Genomic DNA, 24,425 nt, shown 5'->3' on the forward strand with positions numbered 1-24,425 from the left:
TTCACCTGCGGTCATGTGACAATAGTGGAATGTTCACTTACCCAAGAGATGGAAGTTAGCGATGGAGCAGGAAAAGTGAGGCCCAGAATTGATGTCGATAGAAGTAATTATTTATTTAAGTCCCGCATGCATTTCCTTTAACGCAAAAGTATCATTCATGTACTTAAAGGGTTAGTGATCAGAAGAAGCAAAAAGAAGGTTATTTTAGTCTTAAATAATGCTCAGTATGATCTTGTGGAGCTTAAGCACCATGCTTCAGTTTACAGAGAACATTAATAATTCTGTAAAAACATTACGGTGACCATGCCGTCTATGTTTGCAGCATACAGTGGCTTATTTCTTTTCACAGTTCTGCCGTTCTCACCCAAGCACCAGAAAGTTAATCTCATTTTTGTTTTAAACCCGACAACACAAGCTTATTTTTTGTGCTTATCAGTAATGCCAAGCAAACTCCTTATTGTACCACTGTTAGCACTGTTTTTCAGAATATTAGTGAGGAGATACATCCACATTCAAATCCAGCTCCACTGCAGAAATTCAGCTGAAACCTTCACCCGATCGAGGGTTGGTTCTTACCTTCTCCCCTGATGCCTCTGCCAGCATGCTCTGGGAGTGCTGGAGCTCCTCGCAAGACCGTTCACACAACTTATCATAAGCTTCCTGAAGTGACTCCACTTGCTTTTCTGTTTGTAGTTTATCCTCTTCTGATATCCTACACAGAGAATTAAAAATGGTCGTGACATTTTTAACAAGCAGTTAGATAAGTCCCAAAGTTCTCTCACAACACAGGTAACGACAAGAACCTCTTCCCCCCACCCCCACCCCACCTCTATCCATCCCCCTCCCCTACCCTAGCCGTCCTACCAGTTGCACTGTTCGTATCCTTTAGTCCCACTATTTAGCACATCTTCCTCAGCCAACAATGGACCATTATGGACTCCACCCTTCCTGAGGTCATCAATTGCCAGCCGTGATTTGCTCCGGCCTCTTCTCACCTCCAGTTTCCTGCCCCCCCCCCTTCTATATTTCAATCTGAAGAAGGGATCTGACCCGAAACATCACTTATTCCTTTCTCCATATCATTTACAATATATATTAATGATTTGGATGATGGGATTAAAAGTAACATTAGCAAATTTGCAGATGACAATGCTGGGTGGCAGTGTGAGGAGGATGCTGTGAGGATGCAGGGTGACTTGGACAGGTTGGGTGAGTGGGCAGATACCTGGCAGATGCAGTTTAATGTGGATAAATGTGAGGTTATTCACTTTGGTGGCACAAACAGGAAGGCAGATTATTATCTAAATGGTGTGAAATTGGGAAAAGGGGAAGTACAATGGGATCTGGGGGTCCTTGTTCAGGAGTCACTGAAATTAAGCATGCAGGTACAGCAGGCAGTGAAGAAAGAGAATGGCATGTTGTCCTTCATAACAAGAGGAGTTGAGTATAGGAGCAAAGAGGTCCTTCTGCAGTGGTACTGGGCCCTAGTGAGACCACACCTGGAGTATTGTGTGCAGTTTTGGTCTCCAAACTTGAGGAAGGGCATTCTTGCTATTGAGGGAGTGCAGCGTAGGTTCACAAGGTTAATTCGCGGGATGGCAGGACTGTCATATGTTGATAGATTGGAGCGGCTGGGCTTATATACTATGGAATTTAGAAGGATGAGAGGGATTCTTATTGAAACATATAAGATTATTAAGGGTTTGGACACGCAAGAGGAAAGAAACATGTTCCCAATGTTGGGAAAAGTCCAGAACCAGGGGCCATAGTTTAAGAATAAGGGGTAAGCCAATTAGAATGGAGATGAGGAAAAACTTTTGCACACAGGGAGTTGTGAGTCTGTGGAATTCTCTGCCTCAGAGGGTGGTGGAAGCTGGTTCTCTGGATGCTTTCAAGAGAGAGTTAGATAGAGCTCTTAGGAATAGCAGAGTTAAGAGATATGGAGAGAAGGCAGGAACGGGGTACTGATTGTGGATGATCAGCCATGATCAAATTGAATGGTGGTGCTGGCTCGAAGGGCCGAATGGCCTACTCCTGCACCTATTGTTGCGAGATGCTGCCTGACCCGCTGAGTTACTCCAGATTTTTGTGTCTATCATTGGTAACGACATTAGGAAATACAAATCAGAAAGTGACAAGTCAAATCCACTTATTCATGCTCCTGAATTTAATTTTCAGGATAAGGGTGTGTCTGGATGCTCAACTGCATCAAAAACCTGTAAAATCGCTGTGGTCCAATTAGTGACTCTTCTTTTCCCAGCCTATTCTCAAATAGAGTGGGAAGAATCTTTTGCTGATAATGCCATGCATCTGAGTTAGAAGGAACACTAATCACACACACAGAACATCATGATTTAAATTGTACACGCTTAGTATTAGTCCACACAAGGCTGAGGTCTTTTATTGTCAGAGAAGCATAATAAACTAACTTGTCACTGTGTTTCGCCAAGAACATCTGTGTCGTGTGTATAGCTTCAGCAATTTGGTCCTTCTTGCTTGATAATTCCACATGCAGTGCCTGAAAGCAAAGGAAGATAGCCTTGAAATTACTTGAAAATCAACGTGTAAAAATCTGAAATGTAATCAGAATTTGCTTTACTCAGCGGGTCAGGCAGCATCTGTGGAGAGAAAAACTGGAGCGTTCATGTTTCAGGTTAGAGTATTCAACCTGAAATATTAGCTGTTCCTCTTTCCACAGATTCTGCCCGACTTGCTGAGTGCTTCCAACATTTTTTGTTTTTATAACATTTAGATAAGTCTTTATTTTGGTCATGCTTTTAAAAGGTCACACACAAAAAAAGACCACATTTTCTACAAGGCATCCATCAAAAGCACAGGCTGTTCAAGGGTGATTTCACAAAGTACTTCTGGCACATTTGGTTGTGTAGAGCTCTCCTCCCAGAATAGAGTCATGGAATCCTACAGCATGCAAACAGACCCATCAGCTAAACTTGTCCATGCTGACCAAGATGCCCCATCTACGCTAGTCCCACCTGCTTGCTTTGGACTCATATCCCTCTAAACCTTTCCTATCCATGTACCTGCTCAAATGTCTTTTAAATGTTGTTATAATACCTGCCTCAACTACCTCCTCGGCAGCTCATTCCATATACCCACCATCCTGTGTGTGAAAAAATTGCCCTTGAGGTTATTATTATATCTTTCCCCTATCATCCAAAACCTATGACTTTTGGTTCTTGACTTCCCTACTCTCGATAAAAGACTCTGTGCATTCACCCTATCTTATACACTCGGTTCTTCATGAGTCTGGGAATCAGTTCAAAGGACTGAGACTGATAGATGTAAGGCCAGGGTATTAAAGGTCATGGAAACATGCAAATCAATTGAGTTACGGTCAGATCAATCCTGACTGACACGATGCATGTTCTTGTACGGAGAATTCCCAATGATGAGCAATTCTTCTCCAAAAGTGACCTAGATATCCTCTGGAATATAGAACCATGGGGAAAACATTGTAAGGGAATGGGATTAATTGGATTTTTTTTCTCCAAAGAAGCAGTACCAATGCAATGCAGTAAATTTGCTAACTGAATCTATCGTATCACTTTCTATTGCACTCAATGGAACATGAAGGGACACTTGAAACACCAATCATCTGATATATATCTGTGATTATAGTTTACTGGAGATATCTGGAAGAATTTGATTGTGATTGGCAATGAAAGAGCAGCACGGTCTGAGTGGGGGAACAGTTGTTGTTGGAGCACCATTAGGAACACCTCCATTAAGCAAAGGTCAAAGGAATTACCTTTCCTCTGTGGAATACAGAACTAAGGAGAGCTGGCCTGAACTCTTGGATTAGGAACACAATCAGACACTGGCTTCTCAGTTTGGGCAGAGACCAGAGACCAGTGGCAGCCCACCACAGATCTCCTGAGCCTAAAGCGAGACATGGAAGATCACCTTGGCTTTTCCCTCCTCTTTCGCCACCACTGGGAAGGGTCTTCTCTGTTTTGTGTTAAACTTCAGAAGAGGAGTGATCAAACCAACGTCCAATTCCTCTACATCAGACATTCAGACCACCGCTAGGTTTGAGTGAGATGGAGCTTCAGCCATGATCATATTGAACAGTTCAGCAAACTTGGACTCCTGCTCCTATGTTTCTAATCCTTAAAGGCCAATGTGAATAACATATCGGAAGGCTGGTAGAGCAGGCCATCGTGAGAATGTTCAAAGCACAGTTTAGTCCAAAAGTCATTGAATGAGATAATGTAGCAGGACACTTAATGCAAGACGCTCTTTTGCGGTTTTCTTTGAAATGTCTATGGCAATTCCTTGAAAGAGCATTCCTGTGATTCCACTCTCTGCACTTTCTCTATGATTATTATAATTTTTGGTTTCAACCAAATCTCTTTCAAGTTATTTACAAAGGGCAGATCAAAACATGATTAGGAATCTTGTTTGTAATACCTCCAAGCTCTGAACTATAATCACCATGTAGCTCATTCAAAATGCACTTTTCATAGACTGAGTAGACTTGCTGATGGAGGTACTTAGTTCAGACATGTCCCCAATTTGTTTCCTTGTTGATGCAATAGCTTCTTTGTCATGCAACCACACAGTGTGCTATTGGTACAGGAACAGGAGCACTTTTCATGGATGCTACAGTTTATATGTAAATGCAACGAGGAACCCAAGCATGGGAGTGACCTGACACTGGATGTAAACAGAACGAGATGTCTGCCTTGTGCCTGCAATACTTAGCAGTGCTATAGTGCTTTTAACTTCCTAAAGCATTTCACAGAAGTGTATCAGTGTCTGAAAATATGTAGTAAGAGGCTGGAATTAAAATATGGCAGATATTTTGAATGTTTATATGGCTGGAAGAGATTACAAAGGTACTGATGTGATGGAAGGTTTGAAATTGAGGATTTAAAAAAATTGATAGGTTTATTCGAAATGAGGTTGTGAGAATCACTGCGAGAGCTAATCTTCAGTGAGCTTTTAGTTTTAGAGATACAGCACGGAAACAGGCCCTTCAGTCCAGCGATCCCCACACATTAACACCACCCTAAATTTCACATTTATACCAAGCCAATTAACCTACAAACCTGAATGTCTTTGGAGTGTGGGAGGAAACCAAAGATCTGTGAGAAAACCCACGCGGTCACGGGGAGAACGTACAAACTCCGTACAGACAGCACCCGTAGTTGGGTCTCTGGCGCTGTAAGGCAGTAGCTATGCCGCTACATCACCGTGCCGCTCAAAGTCAACCAAATCAAAAGTATCTACGGAGGAAACCACTATGACAACTCTCAACCCCCTTCCCCCCGCCACCTGCTGCAAGTTGAGGTTTTGAACCAAAAGCCAAAAATAGTTTGGAATAGATTTTCACTTCAGGACATTCAAATGGGGCTCAACGTCACCAGAAAAGGGCACTGATCAATGGACTGGGAACATGTTATTGGCATATAAAGCAGCATGGGCTGAATCCAGTCGCACAATGGACCCATTTAGAAAAATATCCTCTAACGCCTCAGACTTTGCTCAGTGCTAAAGAATGATATTGACAGAGATTGACAACTTCTTGATTAGCAAGGGTATGTTAATGGTTATGGGGAAAAGGCAGGAGAATGGGGTTGAGAGGGCAAGTTAAACCAGCCATGATTCAATGGTGGAGTAGACTCGATGGGTCAAACAGCCCAATTCTGCTCCTATGACATGAACTTGTAAGTCTTAAGCTGCCGCAGTTTTATAAAGTGTATCCTTCAGTTTAAATCTCCCGCATGGCCTCTCTATCCTGCTACTCCAAACCTGGCTCCTTGTTCATTGTTCATTTCAATCACCCCACTCGCAGCAACTGTGCCTCAACTTGACTCCAGCCAAAGCTCAGGATTCCATCGGTTAATTTTTTGCAACTTGCACCTCAAACCTCTCCTTTATTACCCTTGTGAGAAAGTTTTCCTTTGTTCAAGCTTTTGTTCTAATGCTATTTGGGTAACCTGACCACAAATTGTAATTAAATCACCTCCTGTGAAATGCCTTGTTACTTGATATAAATGTGTCATTATTTATTGTGCCTATCGTGATAGCACCAGTCAGCTCAATTCCACACTTGGCTCCACCTTCTCCCCCAAGAAACTCTTTATTTTCACACTGGAAACATTTATTTCTTCAAACGTGTTATATCATTGCTGAGTATGGACGGCATGGGACTAGGCCATCCATCTGGTCCAGTGGGACATTCCAGATAACACATAAACCTTGATGCGTTCTTGTAACCGTACCTGCTGCTCGGAAAGTGACTTCTCAGTTGCACTGGGCTCAGGTGCGGGTGATTGACGATGTTTCACAGCTAAACTCTTGTTCTTCTCAGAAACCCATCTCATCAATTCGCCAACTTTCTCGACATGCTCTTGCTTTGACTCTTCCACTGATTTCTAGCAGGGTTAAAAGACGGATTGAAAACAATGCAATTTGATGTCAGGAACACCCAATTGGTTTCCACGTAATTGGACATCCATTATTCAGATCCGACGGGAAAGACCACACTTCAAACAAATTTCTCCCCCACTTCTGCAAATGTATATTATTCAGCAGGTTAAGGTCAAATGGAAAAAAATATATTTCCAAAGCACGAAATCACACTGCAGCTTTTCCAGGATGGATATTCTACAATCCATAAACAACAATCTCATTTATAAAACTGCACTCTGCATTTCCTGACAGTTAGGCTTTTAAGTTTGAACTTAGAGCTGATAGTGATACCTTAAAGCATGAAGCTTCTCCTGCAAGTGTTTGCTGGCCCTTTCTACACTATGGACATTTTGACATTTTTCCTTCTTGCTTTCTTACGTTTCCACTTGAGGCAACACTTTGATATTGTGCCAATTTATGACAAATTCAGTGACACGGTGAACAGGCTATGCACAGTATACAGTTATAAGCAGACAATTAAAAAAAAGTGTGCAATTGCCAAGTCATCTTTCAAACAGAAGAATGAAACAACTTGGAGAAAAAATATTTTAATTCAGAAAGTGTCTAAATTTTACATAGTCGTATTGTAATGACACCGTGAAGATCCTTTATAACTGCATGGAATGTTATAATATCTGTGATATATCTTCTGGAGCTATTTCTTCCGAAGAGTTTGGCGAGATTCAATGGAGGAGCATCCATTCAGATGCAGGGAACTCTGGCAACATCCTCTGATCCATTCTGGAAGTCTTCATGTGGCAGCTGGCAGTACCCAAATTTGGAAAAACTGAACCAGGTAGATGTTTCAAACATTTTTTTGTTAATTTAGAGCTACATTTTTGTTAATTCATGCAACTACAAATTATTACAAGAAACTAAGAAGTTAAATGCACCTTTTTATTTAACGAAGTTGGAGTCTTCGTTAAATAAAACAGTTTAAGAACAGTTTTCTGGCTATATGTTCCAGTAAGAACAATATCGTTCATTGAAGGTTCTACTGCCTTTCTACCACCTATTCATTCTTCTTTTCATTCCTGCCCACAGACCCAATCCCCATTTCTGCTCGATAGATGGATACGAAAGTATTTGCTGATCTGAGATCTCACGTTATGCCCTTGCCAAGGAGGATGCTTCCCCCCAGTGAATCCTATCGAAACAGGTTACCCTCTGGAGTTTCCCTCCAACAAGGTAAAGGTGACCATCCATGAGTCTCAACGGTTCACACCTGTAATGTATTTGAACCACTACGCATAATCACCTTGCCCATTGCACGGTGACAACGAGATATTGCATGGTGTGGGAGGGGAGAATGTGGAGAGCATCTCTGTGGCAGGAAGCCTGAGCAATAGATTCCCTCTTTAGCTGAAGGATCACCTGAACCAACTGGTAATCAGTAGAGTCTGCGGGGTAAACTGGGATTCTTGGTAATGGGTAGCGTAATCGGTAGCTCATTTCCTTGTGGTCTCAGTCAGACGAAACGCAGAATAAACCCAAATGATTACACTACAACCACCACTGCACAGAATAGGGAGCCCTACCAGATCAAATTACGATGCTTATTAAAATTTATCAAGCTCCTGCATTGAAGGGCATGCTAAAAATGTAACAGGTGTAAGGAGGAACTGCAGATGTTGGTTTAAACCGAGGACAGTCACAAAAGGCTGGAGTAACTCAGCAGGTCAGGCAGCATCTCTGGACCGCTGAATTACCCCAGCCTTTTATGTCTAAAAATGTAATATTTTGTGATAAATTTGTAGTCTCGTGGAGCACGGCAAAAAACCACCTCCCCTCCTCTTCCCTCAGAAGGCTGCACATCTTTCACCTTGTCATTCCCTTTATAGTGAAGCTGCCGGCAGCAACTCTTCTGGCAGTGCATCCCGAGTCATAAACCACCCCTTAAATCATTGGAATGCCCCTGCCACGGAGGACACATAATATCATGCCGTGCGGCACTGCCACTATAAATGAGATACAAGAAGGTTTCCTGCATCTGAATACAACTCCTTGACCAGGGCACTTGCTGTTATGTGTTCTCTGTGTTCTCCTTCAATTTATCGTTGCCCAACAGACGGAAAATAGTTTCTGCAACTGGGCCACAGAAAATAGGTGCTGCTCCCATTAGTAAATGGATTGCTTGCTTGGACGTTTCTTATGCACCAGGGAGCTTCCAGGGTGGACCTCCACCTGTACTTAGTTTGTGTAGAAGGAACTGCGGGGTTGAAAGTAAAGATACTAGAGGAGCTCTTTGGCTGGGGGTGAGCAGGAGCGGAGCCTTGCATCGCCCGGCGCGGCTTGAACAGCCGCGGGACTTGCAAGCGCCCGCCCGGGTCTCCGGCATTGGGACCCGGAGCAGGGCCTTACATCGCCCGCCGGGGGCTTTGACTTTGACTTTGGCATCCGGAGAAGAATGGAGAGCAGGGGAGAGACAAGACTTTGCCTTCCATCACAGTGTGGAGGAGATTCACTGTGATGGATGTTTGTGTAAATTGTGTTGGTGTGTGTCTTGGTTCTTTTCTTGTTGTATGGCTGCGGAAACCAAATTTTGTTTGAGCTTCATGTGAGGTCCAAATGACAAATAAACGGTATTGTATTGTATTTATAGGAGAATGAGAAAAGACATCTGAAACCACAGATAGGAACAGTGCGGAACAAAAGTTCGGACAGCCAGAGTCCACACTGCTGAGTTTCAAGCACTGATACAAAATCATGGTGAAAACAGTATCATGTTTCAGTAATAATCATATCAGGTCATCGCATCTGTTGACAATTATTGCCTGGTCAGAGTGGCAAAGAATGGACAAGGACAATGGATCAATGAAGCACTGAAACCCAAGTTACACCCTGGGAAATGTCCTAATGAAGAAGAAGGAGGAGGTGAAGGCAACAACTGTGATGAACATTCCATTAAAGATTTGTGTCTGAAATATTTAAGCCCTAAGCAGCCAAAGCATCGGGTGAGATGGTGCAAATAGTCATAAGAGCGAGAGAGCATGGAAATGGATCCTTCAACCTAATTTGTCCATGATAACCAAATTGCTTAACCCAGGTAGTCTCACTAGCCTGCACTGGAACCATATACTTCAAAACCATTCCTATTCATGCCCCAGTCTAAGTTTCTTTTAAATGCGGTCATTGTACCTGCCTGTACCAAATCCTCTGGCAGCACATTCCATATACGCCCCAAAGATTTTTTCCCCTCTCACCTTAAATGTATGTGATCTAGTTTTAGATTCCCTTACCCCAAAAATGTAGAAGCAAAGAAACAATATGGCAAGGACAGGGCGAGGGAGCGGGATGGATGGCTTTCAGGACGGAAATCCTCCGGGAGCGGGATTGGCTATAAAGTGGTGAAGCACTACTTCAGAGTGTCAGATCGCACTGCTGCCTCCAGGAATCTCATTCCCGTGTGGCAGTCAAATACAGCTCTGGCCAAAGCTTCTTTGTATGAGATCTTCTCTTTGGTTTTTGGACAAACCAAGTTCCTGGCGTGCATCTTTTCATCCTGCAGCCTCCGTGCAGTCTGGTCATCAACAAGGCCATTGCTTCGGGCGTCCTCCAAGGGCATTCTTGTCTGCAAGTTTGGATCCACCAGCCCACCGGTCAGGTGCTGCAGTTCCAGGAACCGGTGGCCTAAGTCACGTCCCACCAGGTTCCTCCGCAGAGCTTCGTAGGTTGACAAAGCGAGCTGGGAGCCAGGCTGCTGGAAGCCGCTGTAGGCTTGCTGCGATTTTTGAATGCTGGCAGCAATTTCCGTGTCCATTAATTCGTACTGCAAAGCATCCGAGATGGAGTATCGCTTCCCGGTCGGTGGATTAATTATCCCGCCGGTACACGCCTGCGCTTCAAGCAGCCGGGTGGCTGTCAGCCGATCCAACAAATTCTGATGCATGGCTTTCAGGACGGAAATCCTCCGGCATTCATTCGGATCCCAAATGCCTGCAATTGGACTGTTGGGATTTGGGGCCACAGTGCTCCTGCTTGTCAACATGTCAGCCAGCTCGGTCACGGTGATACGGCCATCTCGGTATTTATTGAGGTCTACTTGGCTGATTTTACCCTGGGTTAAAGCATCGTCGATGCTGAACATCCTTCCAGAGTTCACGTCTGTTAGAAAGTACCGAGTGCCACCCTCTGATTTGTCAGTGGTCTCTCTCCACTGGGACTGCACCTCTGAACGCTCAAGATAGATCTGTTTCTCAATGTAATATTTCAGAAAAGCATCATATAGAGTTATCTCTGATTTTGTGTTCGTGTCTACCACTGAAATGGTGCTAGGCGTGTCAGGGGATGGGGTGGAAATCTTCCGTGTTCCAAAAGGGAGGAGCAGATGATTCCCTGCTAAATCCACCACACACAGCTTCATCAACTCTGCATAATGCACACCTTGCCTGGTGTTGGGATTTTCAAAGCCTCTCACTTTGCCAAGCGTCTTGTTCAAGGTCCGCGCAACCTCGTGGCTCAGGTGACCTTGCTTGCATGCCGTCTCCAGTGGCAACCTAACACTGCGCCCGGGGTCAACGATTCCTCCCGTTGCGATCTGCACTTCGAGGAGCCGTGTTCCAACTTGCCTTGTGACTAGCTTGCTCTCCATGGCTTGGAAAACAGACAAGGTCTTCCCATTATACAAATAACCTGTGACTGCTTTCTCCGCTTGCAGCAGAGCCTCCTTGAACTCTGTGGCCACTAGACCTTTATCAACTGCCTCCTGAACCGAGTACTTTCCATGGGACAGGGTGTCAACAAGAAAGCCTGTTGCTGCCTGAGCTTCCAAAAATTCAAGGGCTACGGATGATTCAATTATCCCTTCCTTCACTGCTTCATTGAAAGAGATTTTTTGCTTGCTAGATTCCAAGTACAGGCCAGCGATTGAGTTGGCTTGGTTCAGGTACTTGCCCAGGGACATCTGCACCTGTGAGACAGTCTTTATTCCTTTATCAAGCTGCTCTGCAACATTTTTGTTCAGGAGGTCAGCCTCAATCAGCTCCTTCACCGTGACACGGCGGCGCAAACCTTGAAGCTCCAAAGTATTGTTCGAAAGAAAGACTTCATCCTCAGATGTGCTCATCTTGATGGGTCTACTGTCGTCAGTCGGTGCTGGAAATATTGTGTTGTTGTTCAGGTTCGGGGTCTTTGGCAGCTTCTCGCTCATCTTGGTGTGTGGTCTAGTTGACATGTTCTGAGACAAGAGCTCAGTACCATGAGATATGTTCATTGTGCTTAACCTGGCACCCACAATGTCACCAATGCAACTCTTGCCTTCAGTTCGACCTGTGCAAGATGCAACCACATCTTGTACACTCTTACTTAATTCATCATCTGCCTCCTTTGCTGCAAAACATTTGGTGTGATGCTTTAACCTTTCTTTCCCATACGAAAGCATCTCTATGCGCTTGGATGTTATTTCCATTTTGCCGTGCGATTTGAGTGGCTCCAGATTTGCCATCTGTGAAAGTCAACATTGGACATGATGAGGAGTCGAATGATATCAGAAGTTGCCCAGAGCCCAGAGGAAGCAAATAGGTGAGAGAGCAGAGGGAGAACATGGCAAGTTCACAGAACCCAAGGTCCATAAAGATAAGCAGAAGAAACTGCTGCAACAAAGTTTTCTTGAAGTGCAAGTTTTGCCATGAAATGTAGCCCAACAATGATCACCACCAGAAAGCAGGGTCTCAAAAGGCAAATCCCAAAAGGTATGCAAACAGACTGTCCTTTGAGTGGACCAGAATACATCTCTATCTCTGCTTTGTCCTTCTCTACAGCTATTCTTATTTGTTCTTCAGGGAAAGTTTTAAAGTATTTTAATAATTGTATTCAAGGTAAATTATTAGTTTTAACATGGTGACAGAGCAACTCTTTGCTCTGTCACCATGTTAAAACTAATAATTTACCTTGAATATAATTATTAAAATACTTTAAAACTTTCCATGCTTGCTGAATGAATAGCTCAATGTTAATTGCCCATGTTGATCAAATTGGCCTCAGGTCAACCATGTGGGAGGAGTTTCGGGCCTGTCCCACTTGGCAATTTTCTCGGCGACTGCCGACATCATTGACTGATGTATCAGGTCACCGAAAAATTCACGGCGTGACGATGTATTGACGTGCGGTGTTTTTTTTTTCAAGTGTCGCAACATTTTGTTTTGTCGCCATTGGATTTTGAAATGTTCAAAATCTTTTGGCGACACAGGCAGTCGGGGTTGGACAGGCTAAATGCAGGAAGATTGCTCCCGATGTTGGGGAAGTCCAGTACAAGGGGTCACAGCTTAAGGATAAGGGGGAAATCCTTTAAAACCGAGATGAGAAGAACTTTTTTCACACAGAGAGTGGTGAATCTCTGGAACTCTCTGCCACAGAGGGTAGTCGAGGCCAGTTCATTGGCTATATTTAAGAGGGAGTTAGATGTGGCCCTTGTGGCTAAGGGGATCAGAGGGTATGGAGAGAAGGCAGGTACAGGATACTGAGTTGGATGATCAGCCATGATCATATTGAATGGCGGTGCAGGCTCGAAGGGCCGAATGGCCTACTCCTGCACCTAATTTCTATGTTTCTATGTTTCTAAAGGATTGATGAAGGATATGTCATGGGATCATTACTATTACTGTAAGGTGCTTGTAAAAGATGAATTTCAACAGAGTTTGAAAGACAAAAAAGTGTGGCTGTCTGCATGCTTGTTTATCAATAAATCCTGTTCCTGATAATCTATCATCAAACATCTTGCTCTTGCATGAAGCTCGCCACAATGATTGGGGGGGGGGGGGGGGGGGGGGGGGGGAGAATGCTGAGTAAGCATCAGGAGGGAGTGTCTATACATGGATTCGAAACCAAGATGATATTGGAGATTTTTTAAAGAAAACCCACTCAGATTTGGAAAGCAACTCTCCTTTGTGGCTCAAGTTTCTATTCTGATGCACACAACAGGCTCCAGTCCCCACAACTTAGCTGATGGGGTCAGGTACAGTGTTCCCGCAGCCGTTCACAAACAGTGGTGGGAGAGAGTCAGAGTGTTCACTCTCTCTTGGGTCTCTTGTGTGAAAGAATTGGCGAGGTTGGCATGAAGCAGTGGCACAAGATGGACTCTCTTTCTGGATTGACAGCCAATTAGAGTAACCAGAGTAAAGTTCAGGGTGCACTACAATTCTAAAACTGAAATCTATGCTGGGGTCAAACTATATTGTCAAAGAATTAAACCAAATTATAAGTGGAGCTCTGTTTTTCAGGATGCTTATACTTAACAGGTAATCTCATCTACTCATCATGGACTTGACGCCCTGGTTTAAAGCCTGCCCTTCGTATCATCTGGTCCACTATCAAGCCAAGCAAGCAGTTCACCCAAAGACTCCCAAGCAAGCTGAGGTCTCCCCACGGATGGAGATGTACCTTGGGCACCTGATCCGTGTTTTGTTTGGGCTCCTCGGTTATTGAGGGCAGCTTCGGTCTGTGCAATTCATTTAGACCGTGAAGATACTGGGCTTCCACCAATCCTGTTGATTGCTGCACGATTGTGGACTTGGTCTGCCCGGCGGCATGCTGAGCGGTCAGCACTGGTTTCCAGCTCTGCTGCTCACACTCCGTGAACTGACCCTCATAACCGGTCAGTGAGGGAGTGCTCCGACTCCGGGTGCCATGCTCCCCAGCCACACTTTTTCTGTCCCATGTTCTGTATCGCCCCAGGTGACACTGGCTGCCGCTCGCTTGCAACACTAAATCTTCCGCCATACCATTATCGTGGCCGAATCCAGCCCATATGGCTTTGGCACAGTTACCCCGTGGCCGGGCAGTGTCATTGTCCAGCTCGTGCTGGGCGTGCTGGAGCTTGATGCCGAATTCTTGCATCAGAAATTGTTGCTTGCTTATGACCTTTGTCAGGGCTTCTCTCTCCAGGGTTAGAGTGGACAGCTTCTTCTGGAGGTCACTCACACTATGTGCTTCTGCCAGCTTTGCCTCGCTGGACTCTACCAGCTGGTGCTTCAGGCTAGTCATCACCTGCCGGCCTTGCTCCACTTCCTCCTGCAGTTTCCAAATCATGACCTCCTGCTCTTGGTCCTGCTTCACTCTCCGGAACAACTGCTCCTGCACCTTCTCCAGCTGCTCTCGCAAGCAGTCAGCCTGCTCTCTCTCCGCGTCGCCCCTCTCGCCCGCAACCTTTCTCTCCGTCGCCAAAGAGTCGCGCTCACTCTGCATGCTGGCCACCACCCTGTCCGCTCTCAGGTTGGCCGACACCAGCTTGTCAACCTGCTGCTTCAGTTCAGCTGCCGTGCGTTTCCCACGCAGTAAGTCATCTTCCAACTTCCTGACCATCACCTGAGAATCGAACTCCCTCTTCTCCTTCTCCTCTATGACCACCTGCATACCCTTCAATCTCTCTATTAAGCCGCAGATTTCCTTTTGCTGCAACTGCATACTCTCCTCTGCCAGTGTCCTCGAGTTCTGAAGCAGACTGGCGTCAGTCCTTAAGATGGTTGAAACGTCTTCAGCACGACTCCAAGCCTGGTTGACCTCATCCAACTTGATCTCCATCTCCTTCGACAGCCGTTGGCTTTTGGCCAACTTGTCCTCCAACTCCGTGACCTTTGCTGCCAACTCTTTTTCCCCACATCTCTTCTCTCCCTCAGCCGCTTCCAGCTTCCCCTTCAAGTTGCTGACTGTGGTGTTGTAGGTCAATGTCCGCTGCACAGCAAGGTCCCGGTCAAAGCGAAGAACCTCCACCTCCTTTTCCAAACTCTGAGCCCGCGATCGAGCAGCGGCACAGTCCCGAGATAGTTGCTCGACCATCACCCTGTAATCTTCCCTTTGCCGTCGGCTGTCCTTCAGCTCATCTTCTAACAGGGTCACCTTCTGCCGATAACCCTCCTCTTTCTTGAGCAGTAGTTCCCTCTCCGCCTGGGCTTTCTCAAGCTTAAGGTCTGCAGCCCCCAACTGCGTCAGCTGCCCGGAAGCATTAAGCTCCACTCCGTTCACCTTCTGTGTGAGACCCCTCATTTCCATCAGCAAGTACTTCAAGTTCTTTTGAGTTTCGTCATTAACCTGGCTCATCTCATTGACCATTTTTCTCAGCCCATCCCATGCGTTCCCTGGAACTCCTCTTCCCACCACTGTCGTCTCATCCTCAGGCCCTTGGAGTAGGTCTCTGATGTAAACTTGCATCAGATCCAGCATTTGTGATATTCTTACCACCTGCTGCACAGTGTCCGTGCTGGAGCCCTCCAGCCCACAAGCCTCGGCAAGGTCCAGCGCATCGTAGTACTCAGGCCCTTGCTGTGCTGGGCGATAATTCTCCTGCTTCAGGTGACCTTCCCATGTGCTCCTCACCAAAGTGATGCAGTCAGGCTCTCTCCCCGGTATATGCAGCTTTCCTCCGTCCTGACCCTCCAGGTTCAATCGCTCCATCTGCTCCAACTTCTCCTCCAGGTTGGCCTTCTCCCTCAATATCCTTTCCAGCTCCACCCTCCACTGACTTGCCTCGAGGTCGGACTTGCTCTTCTCCAGCCTCACTTCTTCCACCGCTTGCCAGTGCTTCGTCCGCTCGCTCTCGGAGTCCGCCCGCAAGCGCGCCAACCGCTGCTCCAGACGACGCTCCTTCTCTCTCAACTGACCCACCTCCTCCACCAGACCTTCTATCTTCACCAAGCTCCAGTCTCCCAAGGTCGGCAGAGGCTGCTGCTGACTGGGAACCCCTAAGTTGGCAGGATTCGCTGGATTCATTTTCTAACACACAAATAAAACCAAGTGCTTAGTGAGTCACAAGCGGGGGTGGGGGTGGGGTGGGAGGGGGGGGGGGGGGGGGGGGGGGGGGTACAGGGAAGGTGCAATGTCAAATTTTGTGAACTGACCACATAAAAATGGGAAAAAAATATTTACTTGCTTAAGTATTCTAAGTAAAAGTAGACACCACAAGTGACTATTATATTCGGCCCCATCACCTTTTAAAAGAAGCATTTTCCCCATTGTTAAACACGGCATCATCCACCTGGTTCAGCTACCCAGCAGTGGTTTGGGGAAAAACAGAAAAACAGCAAGAACACATTCAAATGTGATAACTATGAAGCTTCATGTAAAGTCAACGGTGAATATTTGACTGATTTTTCATTCTCGATCGAGGCACGGTTATAATTAGTTGCCGTTCCCTGGTTGGAAAGGTGACGCCAAACCTTGTTCCTGAACCACGGTAGTTCACGCAGCGAGATTGCTCCCACGATGATGTCCCACCAACGATGGAGGGATGGCCACTCGTGTCCCAAGTCAGGATACGACTTTTACACATGAGAATTAGACAAGCTTTAAGAACTGTTCAAAGACATTTATAAAGAAAATTTACAGCCAGCTGTTAGCCGAGCCTGTCAGAGTTTCCAATGAAGAGGAAAAATAAAACCAAAATGTGCAACTTCAGTGGACACTACTACGAATGTACATGGGTTGAATGCAGATCACTCTCTCCAATAGTTTTGCGAGTCTCTGTTCCAAATAATCGTGACAAACATGTTAATCATAAGAATGACAATTACAGTACCTGTACGTACATGCATTGTTAAATCCACTCCTTTCGTACCCATATTGTAATTGGTGGTATCACAAACACTTGGGTGGTAAAACACATTTGGGTGGCTGAACTACCATCTACCTCATTGGTGACCCTCGGACTGTCCTTGATCGGACTTTGCTGGCTTCACCTTGCACTACATGGCTCAATTGTAATCCTATATTGTCTTGTTGCTGACTGGATAGCACGCAACAAAAAAATTTCACCGTACTTCGGTACACATGACAATAAACTAAACTAAACATGTAAAGGTCATCCTGAAGAACTCAGACCACAGTCTGCCTCCACTCCAACTGAGTACAAGGCTAATCGGAGGGCCCTGGCTTCTACAGAATTGGAGGGAGTTCCTCAAGTAAACAGGCCAGCCCTGGTGAGGGCAGTGTTCTCAGGGCATCTCTCCGATATTATGGTCCACGCTTCAGAGACCTGTACATAGAGCTGCACAGTTCCCAGGGGCATGATACCAGGCAATGCGGCGATCAGCCATTTCCCAGTACCATGCAGCAGTAGTGTGGCATCTCAGAGCCTGAAGCAGTCCAAGTGCTGCACAACACACCACAAAACAGGCTAAACTTGATGCACTGACCAATGAACTAGTCACACTCCGTGGTGAATTACACTCTATGCTCTATTCAGGCAATGAAGGAAACCATCCACATGTTCTGTAATGTTGAACTCAGTGTAAATGCATTACTTTATGCAATTGCAATCCTCCTGAACAAATATTTTGGATTCTCTTATATAGGCTGCGTGGATTTCAGCAAGTCATGGGTGCACCTCTTTGTCTTGGTGGAAACATCCACCATTAATGTTGACTTTTGACAAATCTTTCAACCTGGTTTCAGTTTAGTTCAGTGTAGAGATACAGTGCAGAAAGAGATCGCAACAGAATGGAAATGAGTCGGTCCACTCTCATTTGTTAGATTCATTCAAATCTTTGATTATTTTTAAATTAGTGCAGACAGAAATGCTGTAAAGTGTTAGTGCGCACGCACGCACACATACACACACACCCACCCACACCCATACAAACACTCTGCATGAAATGAAGCAGAATTATGCTTGTAAATTCTGTTTTTGAGGCTGAAACTATATCAGTCAAGAGGAAAAGCAATTATTTAATATTACTGCTTGACTTTTAAACATGAAGTTGCCCATTATGGAATATCAATGACATGGATTATTTTACACATCTGAATGTTGGCCAAATGCGTAAGGTTTACAAAATGTTATGGACACTGATGCTGGATGATACATCAGTTCTAATATTGAAACAAATAAAAATCGGGCAAGATCTTCGATTTAAAAAAAAGACTCAGCAGTAATTACAGCCAAAGGTTGTCCCCACAGAAGCTCAAATTGAAGCCACACCTGATTGTATTGCTACTAATTGCCACACAATCAACGACTGAGGCAAGGATGAGAGCTAGGCACCCAGCTTAGGAAGCAACACCATAGTATTGTCAGCGGGTAGAATCAGAAAGGCTGCTATTACCACAAATAACCGGCAGATGGCAGCATCACACCAGTAATATAAACTCCCGACCACAGACCTGACATTCATTCAACCCCAGCATCCCACTCCCCTATCCCACCCCACTCAACATCACACCAGTGTTGAGCCCAATTCACTCTGAATGGATATAATCTCCATCGCTGTAGTGACCATTTATATATCAAAAATAAACACACCCTCCCTCATGTACAAATTGGACCATTGATTTATATTTTCCAGTTCTGACTTTCAAGCTAGCGACAAGGTTCAGAGATGTTATTGAAATGTTCACTCTGACCAAACCATCAATTCCTTTCACCCCCCACCGTCTCCAATCTCCAACCCTCCTAAATAACGTCTCCAAGCTCCCCCGAAGGACATGGCTGCAGAAGAGCTCGCTCTGTTTTTGACACCTTCTAATTCTTTCCTTTGCATGTTAATAAATGAATCCACAGCTTGCATGGTTTACAGCTGTGGAGGAGAGCAAGAGCCAACCCACTCCTGGCAGTGGCCTTCAGTCCAAGGTGCTTCTCAAGGCTGCTGTAGTAAAGTACACAGATGCTCCCTCCACTGAAAGGGGCTGTCTCACTTGGGCGACCTAATTGGCGAGTTCAGAAGAGTTTGAAAAAATGACATGTTGAAGACCTCCTTCGACTATGTAGAAGACCACCTTCAACCATGTTGCAGACTAGCTTCGACGAACTATGACTAACTTTGGGAAAATTGGACACCGAATAGTGGAGAGTGAAGACGATCTCCTTCGATCTCCTTCGGCTATGATGAAGACTATCTTCGACTACCCTCGATTACCTACGACTAACATGCTGACCTACTACGACTAAACCTACAAGTAAAAAAAGTATCAATTTTTTCCATGGCGATCTTTTTTTACTCACGGGCATTTTTAACATATTGAACAAAACGCCGCGAACTAGCTGAGGTCTCGAGTACGCGGAGACCACTCTCGAGCATTAAGGAGAGTTACGAAGACCTCCTACGACCTCGTGTCGACCATGCTGCGTATACGAGTCGAGGGCAAACTCGCCAGAACTCGCGGATTAGGTCGCCCAAGTGGAACAGGCCCTTTAACTCACATTCCCTGCCTCAAAATGCCAAGAATAATGCTTGGAATCCCTCTTGGTAACAAAGCCGTGTGGCCAATGTCCCAACCTCACGCTCATTAGGCGCTCCAACGTACACAAACTCTGAATACTCTCATTATGAATCAGGATTTTTAAAAAACACCTCGTTGGCTGAAATTCCATTTAGAGCGTGCTAATCTTTCCTCCGTGTTTGTGGCAGTTCTTACCTCTTCGTCCTCTGATCTTTTTAAGGCATCGCTGGCAAACTTCACGTACTGCATCATCAGGGTAACCAGAGCAGTGTAGCGGGTGCGGAGGTCCATGAACTGCAGGGGGACACAATATAATGTGACACCAAAGTTAATGCAGTCCACTGTTTTAAATGCAGCTCGAGCTTCAGGTGGATGAGTGCTTGGGACAATCTGTCAGGAAAGGGTTAATTCCCAACTATTCTCTTCTGAGGTATCCCACATTGGAAAAGTCAAAGAGCTCCTAGCCAGTGCCTCTTAAACAGTGTTTCTTTGCTGTAACGACAGGCCTTGGTCAAGAAATTTCCCGTCACCTCTCACTGAAGCAGGACGGCACAATGGTGCAGCGATAGGGCTGCTGCCTCACAGCGACAGAGACCCGGGTTCGATCCTGACTATGGGTGCTGTCTATGTGGAGTTTGTACGTTCTCCCTGCGACCGCATGGGTCTTCTCTGAGTGCTCCGGTTTACTCGGTCATTCCAAAGATGAGCTCGTTTGTAGGTTAATTGGCTTCTGTAAATTGCCCCGAGCGTGTAGGGACTTGTTGAGAAAGTAGGATAACATGGAACCAGTGTGAATGGGTGATCGGTGTTCAGCGTGGATTCGGAAGGCTAAAGGGTCTGCTTCCACGCTGTATCTCTAAACTAAACTAGTCTAAAGTGTGGAATATCTCAATAACAAGGCTGAACATCCAACGTTTCGAGCCGTCTCTGCCTCGCATGGACTATCACATTAAACTGATCCCTGAATTTCGATAATCAATCCAGTTTATTGGTGTACTGACAGCACAGGTCAAGATAGAAAAGCTGTAGGGGAAATCCTCTTCTTTGAACTAAAGACCAGCTAATTGGATAAGGTGTGGTGGAAAAGTGGAGATTCTTATTTAGCATAGGGCGATATAAACCGAATGAAGGCAGAACAGGCGTCTCAAATTTCCTCATCATTCCCCACCGCAGCTCAATCCAGTTGGCTGAGAATTCTTTGGCACATCGTAGCGCAATAACTAAGTACATGATTAGTAATCATCATTACATGGGTTCCAAATGTTGGTAGCAATGGTTGGCATTGGAATTACTCATGCTCAAAGTATAAGAAACCTGTCTCTAATGAAAGACAAGATCTCCTCAGCTATCTAATTGACTGCCTGCAGTTTATTACACTTGGAGCATTCACCACGTTTGCAGCGCTCAGCTGGCCAGTGCTGTCCTACAATTTAAAGTTCATAAATATAAATCACTGCTCAAGCAAGGACTTACTTATAAAACATTACTTTCCATCCAAGGTCTTTTACTTTATGATGCATCTGGCCTTCGCAGGACTGAAGGCTGCCATTGTGCTTACATTTAATTTGAAAGTATCATCCACTTTGGTCACTGTTTAAGAATAAGGGGTAGGCCGTTTAGGACTGAGACGAAGAAAAACGTTTTCAACCAGAGATTTGTGAATCTGTGGAATTCCCTGCCACAGGAGGCCAATTCACTGGGTACTCATTCGGGATGATCAGCCAAGGGGCTGAATGACCTACTCCTGCATCTACTTTCTATCTTTCTATGTTTCTATGTTTGCGGGGTCCTTGGTTTCTGTTCAATATCACTAAAATGTTTTTCTATTTTAGCTATGTAATTAATTACTTGCAATGACACAGGGAGACTATTCTCCCCATAGGTCCACACTGGCCCACACCAAAGGAATTCCATCAATCCCATTCCCCCTCTCCTATTTTTCTGTGGCCCTGCAAGTTCATTTCACTCACAAAATCAACTCCTCTTTGATTCTTTTGCCACTTACCTGTAATAAGAGGTCATTTTCAGCAGACTATTAACTTACCAGCACATCTTTGTGAAGCGGGCGCACCCAGGTAGAACGTGCAAACTCCCCCCAAACAGCACCCGAGGTCAGAATCGAACCTGGGTCCTTGCAGATGTGAAGCCACCTCACTAACCACTGCACCACCGTGCCACCCAGGGAACTTTACCCAAATCCCTTTTGAGCGTTTCCACTGTCCTTTTGGGTTGAAATTACTCACTGCGCAAAATAAATCCTCACCTCCACTGTGGTTCTTGTGCACTCATCTTAAACCCATGACTTTGGGATAAGAACTACCCTTAATGATGAACGGTGCTCATCTGGATCTTTGAAGGATTTGAACTGTTCCATTATATCTCCCCTTGACTTTCTCTGTTCCATGGACAATAACTAAAGGGTGTCAATGGAATGAGATGAATGAAGTTAACATTGAAGGCCACCTCTTGTACAATGATGTCTGATGAGCTCTGCATCCTTCGCCGCTTGACTGGGGATTTCTGCTGGGAGTCCACCATGGCTTTGTACGTCATCAGCTGAAGCTCATATTCCTGCAATTGAGAAAAAGAGGCAACAGTTTACTTTAAACTCTACAGCAGTATTACCACCAAAACCCAGCTGCGGAACACCAACAACCCCGCTGATGGCAACTCATGTTTCGAACAACCATTATCTCTAACTACTACTGGAGCCAACAGGGCTCAGAGTGTAATTCATTCTTCATCATTCAATGAGGGTCACGGTCATGCCTTCTGGTCGAGTCGCTAACGTTGGTACGACATCAACAGAAAGCCGAGCGCATAATTCCCGCCAAAGACACTGAGTGCTGGTGTAGCTCAGAGGGTCAGGCAGCATCTCAGGAGAAACATGGGTAGGCAACATCTCCTCCCTCACAAATACTATAAATCCGTTAACACCAGTTTATGAAACATTGATTTTTACATGTTCCCACAAAAGATTTGAGTTATAGCTTTACCTTATATTAACAGAAGTAATCCATTTGACTCCAACTGAATTGCCAACTTTACCTTTACAGCAGAGGAATATCCCTCTGAATACTTCTGACATTCGTCCATTTTCCCATGTTTCATTTCAACCTCAGAAGCCAACGTCTGTAAACACAAGGGCATATATTCAATCGTAGTAAGTTGCTAGTTCCTGTATTTCTTTCTTACTTGGTTGAATGGTTGCTTCTGAAATGTTTCCATTCATTCGGTACTGAACGACCATTTAACTAATTTATTTAATTGGACTGTTCAACAATTCAGAATGTAATTAGCAATGTTTCCAAATCTAGCCAGTTCTCATTCAGACCCCGACACACACTCAGAGGGGCTTTGTACACTGGTCACCCAAGCTGGCTAGTTTCTCCCTTACAGTGGACTTGGAGATGTAAGCAGTGAATGTGCTGCACTACACTGAGAGTAATCCAAGTGAACGTACTGTCAGCCTGCCTCAGTCATGATCACATTGAATGGCAGTGCTGGTTCGAAGGGCCGAATGGCCTACTCCTGCACCTATTGTCTATTGTCCCTTAGGGCACAACCTCACATCATGTTATAATCGAGTCTGGGGTGTTCTCTGATTAAATATTTGGGACCAGGTTGGGTCAGCTTGAGCTTGCGATTTATCCAGGTCAGAATAGTCTACTTTGTAAGAAAATAACTTTGAGAAAGTGAATGTATTTGACGTTTCACCTTCATACAGATCAGCAGCATGTTTGAGGTTGTTATGGTCATGGTGATAGACAGATTGGGTGGTTCTGGTCTGGGTCAGACAGTGAATGTTTGGGCTCTGATCTTACTTGGGTTGGCCACAGTCAGCAAGGGTTACAACTTGTATCCAAGCTGACCTCCAATGAGAATTGTTAATCAGCTGGTTATAGACACAAAATGCTGGAGTAACTCAGCAGGACAGGCAGCATCTCTGGAGCAAAGTAATAGGTGATGTTTCAGGTCAGAACCCTTCTTTCGACCTGAAATGGCAACTATTCCTGTTCTCCAGAGATGCTGTCTGATCCGCTGAGTTACTTCAGGTCTATCATCGGTATAAACCAGCATCTATAGTTCCTTCCTATACAATGAGCCGGTTACCTTTTGTTGATGGAGTTCATCTGCGAGGGCTCGGATATCTTCGGGCTGATGTTCTTGCATCTTCTGCTGGGTGGCTTCCATTTCTTGGATCCACCGATAGAGGTCTTTGTTACAGTCTTTGTAGCAGCTCAGGGACGTGCTGATTCCGTCGAGCTCATGCAGTCTGAAAGCAGAGAGTACAACTGCTGGCTTTATCTCTGTAGCACCAACCCACCCAGATCCCATCATTATAATTCCAGCTGAGTGGCAAATGACCTTGATTCCATTGTGCAATACCATACGCTCCATATTTTAAAAAAGGATCTACTGAGTTCCTTTAAATCCACCTTCCAATCATCATTAACCTCGGATTATGGGAATGATGTCCTCGCTGCCCACTCCATCAAGGCATCCCAATTTGGGGATGTCAATTACATTGGCACGTCACGTCCCAAGCCAATTTCCAGATGAAATAACCCCAGATTACTTTCCTTCATCTCAAAAACCTTCCAGCTCTAATGGTACGTTTCTACATCTCCTATGTACCCTCTTGACATCTCATTTTTCTTGTGAGTTGCTGACCAAAACTGTACACTAGTTCTGTCCGAATCATGCTTTTATTTGGTTCACTTTGCGACTCTGCGTTATCTGGGATATTTAGGCCTCGGACAAATAAAAAACGGTGCTGCCTGCATTGCTGTGGGATGCAATAAAGTGTCAAAAGGTGCTGTGTATACACAACTGCTCAT

The 24,425-nt window shown here is 45.1% G+C and overlaps 2 protein-coding genes across 2 annotated transcripts in view; both read right to left on the reverse strand.

The window, feature by feature from the left end:
• LOC116973618 (dystonin-like) overlaps positions 1–24,425 on the reverse strand; it is a 523,324-nt gene that overhangs the window by 220,589 nt on the left and 278,310 nt on the right. The window contains 7 exon segments of the mRNA XM_033021855.1: positions 577–712; positions 2,430–2,518; positions 6,249–6,401; positions 19,780–19,878; positions 22,048–22,155; positions 22,633–22,716; positions 23,698–23,860. Of these exon segments, the coding sequence (XP_032877746.1) occupies positions 577–712; positions 2,430–2,518; positions 6,249–6,401; positions 19,780–19,878; positions 22,048–22,155; positions 22,633–22,716; positions 23,698–23,860 (832 nt within the window).
• On the reverse strand, positions 9,036–12,492 carry LOC116973617 (plectin-like). The gene is made up of 2 exons (XM_033021854.1): positions 12,358–12,492; positions 9,036–12,297 (listed from the first exon to the last, which is right to left on the reverse strand). The coding sequence occupies exon 2, from the start codon at positions 11,879–11,881 to the stop codon at positions 9,794–9,796; it is 2,088 nt and encodes a 695-aa protein (XP_032877745.1). The 5' UTR covers positions 11,882–12,297; positions 12,358–12,492; the 3' UTR covers positions 9,036–9,793.

This window comes from Amblyraja radiata, chromosome 5 (genome assembly GCF_010909765.2).
Source record: "Amblyraja radiata isolate CabotCenter1 chromosome 5, sAmbRad1.1.pri, whole genome shotgun sequence".
NCBI classification, from domain to species: Eukaryota; Metazoa; Chordata; class Chondrichthyes; order Rajiformes; family Rajidae; genus Amblyraja; species Amblyraja radiata.